Raw genomic sequence first — 13363 nt, 5'->3', positions numbered from 1 at the left:
ATTCTAATTTACTCTTTATACTTAATTACTTATTACTAATTATTCTATTTTAATTTTGAATTATTTATTATATTATTGATATTGACTTTCTTGATAAGTTAAATTATTTATTTAATTATTTTTTTTCAACATATATATATTAAACAAGTTAGAATTTAACGCAAGAACAACGACATGTTTTGGTTCAAATGACTCATCGAAGCAAACATCAAATATACTCTTACAAACTATTTGCATCATGTCATACAAAAATTTTCACTTTTCACAGTACGAAAATAGAAAAAGAAATATACGTTATTTTTACTTCAACATGTGTTTGGATGAATTTTATCGTTAATACAAACATACCCTCATTATTTTGCCACTAGTTGTATGTTTAATACATGACACAATTAATATATATATATGTATTATTTAAAAAATTTATGTTATGTAATATGGGTTGTTCCGTTCAATCCATTAGTAAGCCCATGGACTCAGTACCTTATAGAATCAATTACCAGTTTAATTCTTCTTTTTTTTTTTCTCTTCTTAAAATGTGGAGTCCAGATGTAGGTCAAAAAATGATAAAGTACATTATTGGGCAACGATGGATACCTTTCCAAGAGATCTTATCATACAAAATGAGAAACCCATAATTATAAGACCCAGACATGTTAAATTTATAAATAATTTTTAATGATTTATCTATTTTTTAAGAAAAAATTATTAAATTATAATATAAGATATTTATTGAATTGAAATTTTAAAATATTATTTTAACATATAAAAATGTCTTGAGAATTTTAAAGATTATATAAAAATATAATGTTATAAAAAAATATATTTAAAAATATTATTTAATTTTTAAAACATATTTTTTATATATAATTTAAAAAGTTATATGATGTATTGATTTGTAATCTCTAACTGTAAAAAGCATGCTTCAAAAAAAAAAACTGTAAAAAGCAAAGTGACAGAGGGCAGATTGGAAAAAGAAAAGAAAAAAATTTAAATAATATTTTTACATTGAATTAAAATATTAATATATGTAACGGTCCACAGAAGAATCAAAAACGTGTTAAATTTAAACATATTGAAAACATGGAATGAAACATTGGATGTTTTAGTTTTCTCCCATTTTCTACAATAAAATAATGCAATGGTGAACGGTGAACGGTGACGGTGCCCACTTTTGTGTTAAGGAATGCTTCTGTTAAGTCATTCTAACGCCGTTATTTGGTACCGCACCGCGTGAAAGGACGACCTTTTTCAGTTTACCAAAGCACTGTTTTTTGCCGCCAAATCACCGTTTCTTGCCGCCAACGTGAATCACGCCAAAATTTCAAACATCAAATCCTTGGATTACTAATATATTGTTAAAAAGGAAAATCATTCAACTATTATAAAACTAGTATTTTATTATAATGCATAGAGAAATTCATTATATATAATTAAAATTTATAATTAATTATATATAAAAATATTTTTTTTAATATATTAATTATATTTAAAATTGGAATATGTATTAAACATAAAATATATTCACAAAGTCATAAGGGTAGCATGGTATTGCTTAATGATAATTATATATTCATTGTATTTTTACATAAAATATTTATTGTTATATACTTGTATAATTATATTTAACTATTTACCTTTTCCATAATATTTTGAATTTGATTCTTTCGTGTACAAAAAAAAGTAAGTTATATTGTCAATGTTGACTTAAATAAGAAAATATGTGGACCCAAACTAGTTTCGTCTTAGAAAAAAAATAAAAAGGTAAATGTTATACATATTTCTCCTCTCCTTTTATATAGATACTCTTCTTCTCTATTTTTTTAATTTATTTCTTTTTATAATGTTTTATTTTCAAAATATATTTTCTTGATTTAATTTCTCTTGTTCTACTCTTTTTCTTTTGTTACTTTATCACTTTCTAATCACTCTTCATATACCTCCATTCTTTTTTAGTTTTATTTCTTGATTTTTTCTCCTAAACAATCAAGACACTCTTTGACTCATCGTTGTTATTTTTTAAACCCTGTTATATTAAGCTCTTAACTTCAACATTTTTTAAAACTTAATTTTTTTTACCTTATCTTAAATATTATATATGTTGAATACACAATTGTGAATTTTTTAACGACAAAATTTTCAAATATATGACCTATTAATTTTAAAATGAATTATTTATTAAAAATAATATGTTATTATTATTATTGTTGTTATTATTATTATGAAATTGTGTTATTTAGTTCTTAAAATATACTTATAAAAAATACTATTCAAAAGATAAATATTTTGGGTTTGTTTGTTTAAATTTATAAAATAAGTGTTTTTAAATAAGTACTTTTAAAAAAAGCAATTCTTTAAAAAGTAAATAGGAGTTTTTTCTTTAAAAACAAACAATAGAAGACTACTTGTTAAAAAAAAAAAAGTTTAGACAAACACATAAAAAAAATTCATAAAAAGTGTTTATTTTTATCAAAATGAAGAAATTTTAGAAGAAAAAGCTTTAAACAAATAGACTCTTTTACTTTTTTAGAAAATACTTTCCAAAAGTTTGTTTTTACTCTTCAAAATAGTACTTTTAGAAATTGTTTTTTACTTTTCTAGTTTGGGATGAATGCTTGGAAGCCAGTATATATATATATATATATATATATATATATATATTACTTTTTAAAAGAGTAAATTTATTTCTCTTTTGAAAATAACTTTTTAAAAGTATATTTTTTGTTTCTGTATTTTTTAGAAGTAACTTATGAAAAATATTTTGTAGAAGTATACTTTTTTATTTTGAAAATACTTTTCAGAAAAGGGTATTTAAAAAATAAATTAAAAAAATGAGAAAAATTGATAAATGTCAATTTTACTTAACAAATTTAACTCTTGTGATACTTATTTAATTAATTTTAAAAGAAAATATAATCTTAATCCTTAAAATATTGTAAGAATAAAAAATATGTGTATATAGGTTAGTTTGTGAAGTGCGGATAGATTTTGGACTAATGAACTCTTATTTTTCATGTAGATTTGAGTCCCAAGGCTTCCAAAATTTATAAAAATGCTCAACCAATTTGGATGCACTTAGTGGATCACAGACAGAGAGTAAAGGAGTACATCAAAAAAATCCACTCAAACATTTGGAAAGGGTTGAGCAGATTTGGTCCAAAGGAGCAAGAAAACTTTGATCTAGAAAAGACTTAGTGGGACCAAATGTGGCTCAACAGATAGAGTTTTCTTCATCATTAAGAATTCTAAAATTCGCTTAGTCATTTGGAAAAGGCTGAACAAATTTTCCACTTACAAGATATTCTGTTTTATTTTCTTGGACATATAAATGATTATAGAGAGAAAATGAGCATCAAATAGAACAGAGCACTAAAGAAAGAGGAAAGCTTCAAAACCTTCAAAACCACCTGGGGACAAGGATCTTGAGTTCAATATTTCCTTTTTAAGCTTTCATTGTACATGAAGGTTGCTCTCACTACCATGAGTAACTAATCTTCGTCTTTGTTGGGATTGAATGTAATTTATCAAATTCTTATGTAATCATTTTGATTTATATATATGATACTTCATTATTCAGTACTAGTTATTTAATTATGCACTTAATGTTTGAGGTAAATTGATCACTCACCTTTTGATTTGTGATTCAGTTTTTGATTGAAAAATATTTTCTAAATTTAATTTGAATCAAATTATCTAACGATTCTAAAAGTTAAGAATACATTTAGAGTCATTTGTTGAACGAATTCTTAAACTTAATATAAGAACTACAATTTGATAAACTAAGGACTCAATTATTAAATTAAGATCCTTACAATATATTACTCCTACTTTCTATTATTAGTTTACTTACTCATTCAATCTTGAAATGCCAAATAATATGTTATATTCATCCGTAACTTTTTTTTTTTTTTTACAAATTTTAATTAGAATATTATAAATTGTAAAATATCTTTTAAATATCTGCAAATACGACAACTCTTACTTCAAAATAATATCATAACAGACTTGGTATGCTCCAAAAAAAAAAATCCAAAACACAAATATATTATTAATCATTAGAAGTTCATTTAACAAAAATAAAAAATAAAAAGAAAGTGAAAAAATTGCGCCCATATTACTTGGTATCCCCGTTCTGAAATCATGACCCATTTGAATTTTAAAAGTTTAAAATTGTGAAACACAAAAAAAAAAAAATGCACTTAGATTTTGGCCCAAACTGTTTAGAATTATCCAATAGAATCGACGGCTTATTCAATTAGAAGTAGATATGAAATTATAAAAGTCCATTTAGTTTTAAATGAACTTTCAAGGTCCGAATCTGACCATGATAAACAATTTGAGATTGCCATACTTTGTTCGGAAATTTATAGTTAGCAATTATCAAAAGTAGTATCACGGATCATTTCATGCAAACACTAGAAAATAAATTATTCATCTAGAATCATTCGTAGCTTAATCTTCAAGGAATAATGGTATTAAATTTGTCTCATCTTCAAAGTAGTTGTATATACTCGAACCCAATACATACAATGTTAATTACAGTATTACTTTTTTTTAGTGAAAAATGAATATAAGGGGATTTGAGTGAAAGGGTTCAAATTTAGTTACTATATATACCACCTCCTATCCTTAGTCTAGACTGATTCTAATAATTTTAAATTAACTAAATTACACTTTTCATTTATTTATTTATTATGATTTGTAATTTTAATTTTCTTATTTTAAAATTGATGTATTTAGTTCTCTTATTTTTAAAATTATAAAATTTTAGTTTTATAATTAATATAATATTTATTGATTGTTAAATTTTGATATTATTTAGTAATCTTATGATATTTAGTAACGTGACATATAAAATTAAAATTAAAAATTATATAAAATATCTTTATTTATAAATATTTTTACAAGTAATTAATATTTATTTTATTAATAAAAAATTTATTTATATATTTTTTAGTTTTTTATTTATACTTTAATGATTAGTATATTCAAATTTAATGAAAGAATTAAAATTTTAAAATTTTAAAATTAGAGATATTAAATGACTTTATTTTAAAATATATATAAAAAATAAAAATAAAAAATACATTTCGATGGAAATAGAATATTATAAGTGGAATTCAACCTTTTAAATTATGCTATGTACAAGTATTTTAAAGTAATTCTAAACTTCTAAATTACTACAAAAATGTCTTAAATACTTAATTTAGCCTTACTTGCCAGTCTATAATTACACTCCTAAAAACTCAAGAAGCCATCATGAAAACTGAATATAGAAAATCATATTAAAAAAGAAAACTAGTTGAAGAGAGTCAGAAAAATATAAGTGCATTCATTGCATGTGTTTCGGGTTCATTCCCATGCCTTCCAACTGAAGGAAGAGAGAAGTTCAGTGACCCTTATGATTAGTTTTGGCAACAAAAAATAGTTACATAAATTACACAAGCTCTTGATCCATAAAAATTCACATGTCTTTACCAAAATAAAAAATTAACATGTGATGCATAATGTAATGTTCATTGCAAGTTGCAGCATTTGACTTGGTTGCTTTGAACTTGAATGCCTATACCAACCAAACTTGGCGGCAACCAATAGGGTTTGCTTTCATTTGACCAAAGTAAAGTGTGTCCCCATGGTGGGCCCACTTCATATTTTTCTTTCTTGATAACGATGGAGACATGCAGTGGACTGGGTCCATAATTAAGCAGATAAACTTCCATGTGTTTCTTGTTTTCAAATATTTGTATTAAAAACATAAAATAATAATAATAATAACTTTTTTTCTTCAATTTTTTTAATCAAAATATTTTCAAACAACAGAATCAATTAAAATTAAGGTGACATATTTGTAATTAAAAAAATAATATCAAGAAATAAAAGCACAATAAACAACTTATTATGACCCATTTAGAGCATGTCTAGGAAAATTTTTATACATGATTTCAAATTTTGATTTTAAAAAATGTTGTTTGTAAGAAAAAAAGTTAGTTGTTCAGAAAATAGTTTAATTTTGTAAGCAACTTTTTTTAAAAATTTATTTTCTTTAATTTGATAATTTGAAGGCTGTGTTTATTTTATGTTTATTTTTTGACGACTTTTTTTTTATACAACTAACTTCCTACATAAAAGTTGGTTTCTTTTTTTTTTTTTATCCAAATATGAATTTATAACATATTAAAAAAATTTAAACAATCATTTTTTAGCAAGTTAACCTATATAAACAAAAAAAAAAATTTCATTCACATCATCAGTGACGGATTCAAAAACTTTAGATAGTGAGAGCAATATTTATTCATATATTTGTAGTATTAAAAATTTTATGTATAAATTTTAAAAATATAAAACGATATCATAATTATTTTTTACAAGCTTTTATATCTAGGATTACAATTAAAGATGAGAATATATATTATAATTTAATAGATTTGAACCTAACTTTTTTAAAAAATATATATCCTAAGTATGACTTATTTATTTGCCATAAATATTTTTTAAATATTTGATTACAACTACAATCCTAAAGACCTACTTTATAATAATTTAACACTAATAAAAACATAAAAATAAATAAGTTAAATTTTATAAAAAATCAAGTTTAATTTATTTATGATATAAATATATTTTTAATATCTAATATATATTTTTAGATAATAATTTATTTTAAAATATATTTTATAACAAAATTTTTAAATAAAACATAAATCTTTTGATCTTTCCTATTTTGATTTTTTAATCAACGTATATAATCTTACTATTTTGATTTTTTTAATCAACGTATATAATAAATAGAAAACAAAAAAGGTAAACATACATGTTGCAAATTTTATTTTATCAAAAAAATGATTTTTTAAAGATATTATATTATATATGTGACTATTAAAAAATATATATATATATATATTATAATTAAAAATTTTAAAAAATTGATTCATTACTAAAGAATATTTTTTATCACATAAGAGAATTAATCTCCTTCAAAAGTTTGATGACAAACATCAAATAAATGAACATCTCTTGAAAATTTACATTTTATACATATGATAATTTAAACATATATATTTATTTTATTAGAATATAATTATTATTTTTTAAAATATATTATTTTTTGAATAAAAAAATATATGTATCAAATGGTAGTGGGAACAAGTGCCCCATTATACACAATGTAGATCCGTGCTTGCCATCATAATCCATTATCGAAATAATTTAATTTTTACAATTTTTTCAAACATACTCTTAAAGTATGAGTTTTAATTTTAATTTTTAAAATAGTTAAAATTACAACTAGATTTTAGTTTTATTTTTATTTTTTTGGAATTTTCAATTAATCTTTCTTTTGAAGTTTCTTATTAAAATTAATTTAATGAGTGTGTTTGGATAGTAGGAATAGCATTGACAATCTTTTTATACTTGTGTCAATGTAAATAATAATAGCTACAATGTAATAGTAGTGATAATAAGACTAAGGGGGTGTATTGGTTTAGGATTTCATAGGATTTTAAAAGATTTTTTTTGAGTAAAAAAGTCCGTTGGTATTCAATCAAAATTTTATGTCACTTAAAAACAATCCAGTGGTATTCAATATGGATTTTCAAGATTTTTTAAAGAGTTATTTAAAATTCATTGGTATTCATTTGAGATTTTTTACAACTTAAAAATAATCCATTGATATTCAAAAATATAAGAATTTTAAAGGATTGTTGTATTAGAGAGATTTTGAAGGACTTTTTAGTAGTATCTATAAATACCAAATTCATAAAACAATCACATCCAAACTCATAAAATTTTGGAGGATTGTTTGAAGTGACTTTAAGTGCTTCAAGAATTTCCAAGTGAGTTTTTCATCTTTTTTTCTATGTTCATGTCTTCTCCATTTTTTTTTCTCTGCTAATAATATTGTACTTCTGTTCCCATTTCATTCTCCTATTTGGTAAAACTCCTATACGTAAATAATAATATCATTGACTTGCTCTATTTTTCTCTATGTTCTTTTTAATTGACTTTCTTTATTTTGCTCCATTTAGTTGAGTTTGTTCCTCTGATATATAACACAGAAAACGCTTGAAATTTTAACTTTTAAGTAGTAATTTTTTTTATAACACGCGTCAAGAAAAGGAAAAGGTGACAACTAAAATTAATATCATGATCTCTATAATCAATTGCAGATTTTCAAGACCTTGTAATCAATTTAGATTTATTAGAATATATATATATATATATATATATATATATATATAAGATGAATTTGAGCTATGATTTCTGTGAGTAGAATGAAATAAGAATTGATCTTAGCTGAGGGAAGAACCCTCTCAGTACAAAATCTGCGATCTCTCTCCCTCCCTTGAATTTATTACTATTATCATTTCCCTTTTATAACTCAACAATTATTTTATTTCTTTTTTTACTATGAATTTTATCTTTTTTTAATTTTTATATTATGAAATTATGATTTTTTATATTTTAAAAAAGAAAATTAACATAAGACATTGCAATATCTTAGAATTTAATACTAAAAATATTTCTTCACGAGTGAATAATTAAAAACAATTAAAAAAATTAAAATTTATTTTGTATCTATAACAAATTTCAGATACTTTTTTTTTGTCCTAGTTGATGTTTTTAAATTTCTAAGATATTTTAAATGAATAAAAGTGTATGAAAGACTAACTTTCACTCAAATACCAATATAAAATGTAGGGACATTTAGTTATAACAGAGTAGGCTAACTGTCCCACTATTTTTTTAATCATTTATAAATTCATAAATAAAATATTTTAAATCACAAATTATAGAAAATTTGAAATGTTGTTTAGAATAATTTTTAATATGTGAAACACTACATAACTTTCTTCGTAAAGAATGTCATATGAATTTTCAATTAGAGTGGTGGACGAACCTTCATCTTCAACATTATCGGTTAATGAAAATCATAATTTTGAGCCTATTATTAAAACCTAGGAGCAAAAGTGAAAAGATGCTAATACTTGGAAGACTAGTATAACTATGAATATGTGGGTGAATGCTATTTAGAAGGACATGATACTATGGAGAATTATTATTATTATTTATCTAGACATTTTTATTTTTTTGTATTAATTTTGTCTTTGACTCTTCTTAAATTTAAATGTATGAAAAAAAAATCTTGAACTCTTATTGTATATAAAAAATCTACAAAATTCTGTAAAGTTCACAAAATCCTACAGAATCCATTAAAATCCTAACTTAAAAGTCTTGCAGAATCCATTAAAATCTTGATTTAAAGTCTTGTGAAACCCTACAAAGTCTTTAAAATCATGAAAATCTTGCAAAGTCTTTTAAAATTCACAAGACATTTTTCAATTAAAAAATTCCTTTAAAATCTTAATCCAATACAAACTCCTAAGAGTGATGATAACAAGATTAAGAGTGTCTTTGGTTAAAAATCATTTTAGGTTTATTCTAATCAAATGAATTTTATTTTAAAAATTACATTTAAAAAAAGAAAAAATCATAAACTCATAACTCCCTCCAAATTGATCCTTTGTATTTAACTATATTTCGAACTCTTAAAAGGAATATTTATAGGAAATAATATATATATATATATATATATATATATATATATATATATATATATATTTGTCGTGACTTGTGAGTTGAAGAATTTTATAAATAGTGTACAGTTAATTTCAATATTTAAATACACAACTATTATGGAAAATTTATAAATAGTTTATTTTTAATTTCAATATTTTAAAAAATATTCGTTGCAAAAATATTATTATTCAATTAATTAAATATTTAAAAATAACTACAATAAAGTATAAGAAAATTTCATTCAATTATAAAAAAAATTATTGATACACATTTTCATATATAATCTCATAACTTAATGAAGGGTGACGGTATAGTAATTAGCTAGCCACGTTACATAAATTAATTTTAAGTATATTATTAATAATTTATTTTTATATCCTTAATTTATTATGACTCTATTAATGAGTCATTTACTTATTTTCAATAAAAGTGAATATATTTAGTTTACCACTAACACTATATATTATGTTTATTAGTTATATATATATATATATATATATATATATATATATATATATTTTATTTTTTTTATTTTTGAGTATTGTAATTAAATATAAATATTACTTTCACTATTTATTTTATGAGTATTTTTGGAATAAATTTTCAAATTAAAAGATTATTAATTACAAATAATTAATTTAACTATATTCATTGATCTTGATGATATATATATATATATATATATATATATATATATATATATATATATATATATATATATATATATATATTATCTACATACATAGATGGGCTCAGAAGGAGAGGAAGAGAATGCGAAGCAACGTTGCACGAAGAAGGTCAAAACGAAGGAAGGCGAGACTGTGGCTCCGTCCCGGAGGAAAAACAAGGTCATCCTCCAAATAGAGAGAAACAGGTTCTTTCTTATGCTGAAAGCGTGATGGTGTCAGACGAGGGTAAAATCTTCAATGATTTTAACACTCTTTTGAAGGAGATGGACGACTACAGTGATCCGATGGTAGAGGAGAATGATTAGGCTATGACAGACGACACAGAACTGGATCCTTGTCCCACCATTAATGTCAGTCAAGAGGAATTTGAAGATTGGTGCTCACCTTGGAAGAGGGCTCTCATTATCCATGTCTTGGGTAAACGTGTTTCATTCAAGGCTTTGGAGAACAAGGTGAATAGGGATTGGATAAAGTGAGGCTCATTGCATATGATTGACATGCCTAAAGACTTTTATCTAGTTTAATTTACGGAGGAGGAGGACTACAGGCACGCAGTGTATGATGGCCCCTAGATGATCGCTGATCATTACATCCTAGTCCAACGGTGGAGACCCTTCTTCACTCTGACAACAACTCAAACCAGAAAGGTTACAACTTGGATTAGGATTCCTGGGTTAACCATTGAACTTTATAATGATCGCTTTCTTTGGAGGGTGGGAAGTAAGTTGGGAACAATGCTGAAGGTTGACAAATTAACATCCATCCATTCACGGGGCAAGTTCGCTAGAATATGCGTTGAAGTTAATCTCAATAGGAGGCTGGTTTCCATGATTAATGTTATGGGGCACATTATAAAATTAGAGTATGAGGGCCTTCACTTGGTCTGCTTCAATTGTGGCAAGTATGGGCATAAACAAGATCAGTGTGACATTGTGACAGGTGCACTAAAGCCTACGACTAGTGAGGCGGTCAAGAAAGATGCAGGAAGCATGGTGGCGGATATGGGTGAGCTCATTGTAAATTCAAAAGAAACGCAACCCAAAGCTACGCTCAAGTCCATATCCGAACAAGAAAATTTGGTGGTTACCAAGCAATCTGAACAAGATACTGACAATCTTTATGGACCCTGGATGTTAGTTAAACGGGGAAAGAAATCTAGCATGTTTCGATCTGCTCCATTAATCAAGGGTGGTTTATCCCCACCGCATATCGTGCCTGAAGTAAATTAAAGGACACAAATAAGAATGTTGCGCCTAGATCGGTGGAAGTGATTTATCCTGTTATGCCGGATGTAGTGGGTGGGTGTATTACACACTCACCAAAACAAATATCAGAGCCACATCAGCATGAAGTTTCTCTCTCCCCTAATGAATGCATTATCCCTGGCACTATGCAAGCCATGCAAATTTCAATGCAAAATCATAAACCATTACCCATCAGGATTGAACCCTGAGTTCGCAACCCTCAAGCAGGAAAAAATAAGCAATCTTATCGAGGCGGTGTGGGACACAATATTATTATTCTGGTGAAATTCAAAAAGGGCCAATTCAAAGAACGATCTAACGCCCCTCTCAAGACAGTCAACAACATCCTTAAAGATACACCTACGGGTACAATACTGCATCAACAAGAGAACTCCAGCAGAGTTTTCGAAGGCTTACGATTAATGACGAACAAAGTTAAACCTGAGCTATTGTTATAGGGTATGGCTTCTAGAGTGTCTCTACCTAATGATGAAACTCAAATCTATGCGGAGGCATTACAGAGGCATTTCGACCCGATGCTAAGGAGTAAACCTAGTATTCCTACTAGTCAACCTTCTTTGGAAGCAGAGCATGATGGAAGCCCTGGGGTTTCAAAACCCACCAACACTGGTAGTTCCCAATGAATTGCTTAAGTTGGAATTGTAGGGGCGTAGGGGGAAGAAGGTTTCCTTCCTTGATGAATGATATCATTAGGGAGTATAACGTTGGACTCCTATGTCTTATGGAAACCCATATTAGTGGTGATCGTGCTTGTAAGGTTGCTCGTAAAATTTCACTTGACAAGTGTTTCCTGGTGTAGGCACAAGGTCACACAAGAGGGATATGGTGCATGTGGGATTCGAGCAGATGGTCCATTGGCATTTTGGAGCATACTGCACATCTTATTCACATCAAAATCAATGGAGGTGATACTCCCGTGGTTTTGCACCTAGGTTTATGCAAGCCCACACCGCAAGGCCGTATTCCACTTTGGAGGGATATATCTTGGTTGGCGAGCTTAGTCGATGGAGCCTGGCTGGTGATGGGTGACTTTAATGCAGTACTACACCCGCATGAAAGATTGGGAAGTATAAGCCAAACCTTTTTTAGAGGGGACCATGCTTTTAGATCCTGCATTAATCAAAGCAACCTTATGGATATAGGTTACAACAGGGCCCCTTTTACATGGCGCCGTGGAAACCTATTTGAACGATTGGACAGGGCCTTGGTGTCTTATGATTGGTGTGTCAAGTTCTTGGATGTTTCTCTTTCACATTTGAATCCTTTAAAATTTGACCACGCTCCCATACTCGTTAGCTTTTCTGCAAATAAAAGTGCCCAAATCTCCCGTCGACCTTTTCGCTTTGAGGCTGCATGGATAACTCACAAGGAATTTCCGACCATTATCCTCAACGTGTGGAATGCTAACGAGGGATGGAAACAAAGGATAAATCATATGAAACATTCATTACTAGAGTGGAATAAGTCCACATTTGGGAACGTGTTCTTCACAAAACGAAAACTTCTTAGACGTTTGAATGGAATTACTACAAAATTAATTCAAAGCCCCAACCGTTTTCTTGAAAAATTGCAAATGGAATTATGGACTGAATTAGATAAAATTCTTAAGAGAGAAGAAATCATTTGGTTCTAGAAGTCTCGGTGTTAGTGGCTTCGCATGGGAGATAAAAACACTAGGTATTTCCACGACGCTACCATTGCTCGGCGTAGAAGTAATAAGGTAGTTAAGCTGATGAATGAAGATAGGGATTGGATGGAGAAACCAGCCGAATTGGAAAGAATGGTAACTACTTTTTATAAATCGCTCTTCACTGATGAAGGGAATTTGGAACC

General features: G+C 26.6%; 1 protein-coding gene across 1 annotated transcript; it reads left to right on the top strand.

Annotated features, from left to right (window-relative positions):
* The first annotated feature begins 10837 nt into the window (after positions 1–10837).
* On the top strand, positions 10838–13163 carry LOC145954421 (uncharacterized). The gene is made up of 3 exons (XM_083068549.1): positions 10838–11485; positions 11968–12117; positions 12330–13163. The coding sequence occupies exons 1-3, from the start codon at positions 10838–10840 to the stop codon at positions 13161–13163; spliced, it is 1632 nt and encodes a 543-aa protein (XP_082924675.1).
* The last annotated feature ends 200 nt before the right edge of the window (positions 13164–13363 follow it).

Source organism: Cajanus cajan, chromosome 1 (genome assembly GCF_000230855.2).
Source record: "Cajanus cajan strain Asha chromosome 1, NIPB_CcT2T_4, whole genome shotgun sequence".
In the NCBI taxonomy this organism is placed as follows: domain Eukaryota; kingdom Viridiplantae; phylum Streptophyta; class Magnoliopsida; order Fabales; family Fabaceae; genus Cajanus; species Cajanus cajan.
This window is presented reverse-complemented; position numbering and strand designations above follow the sequence as displayed.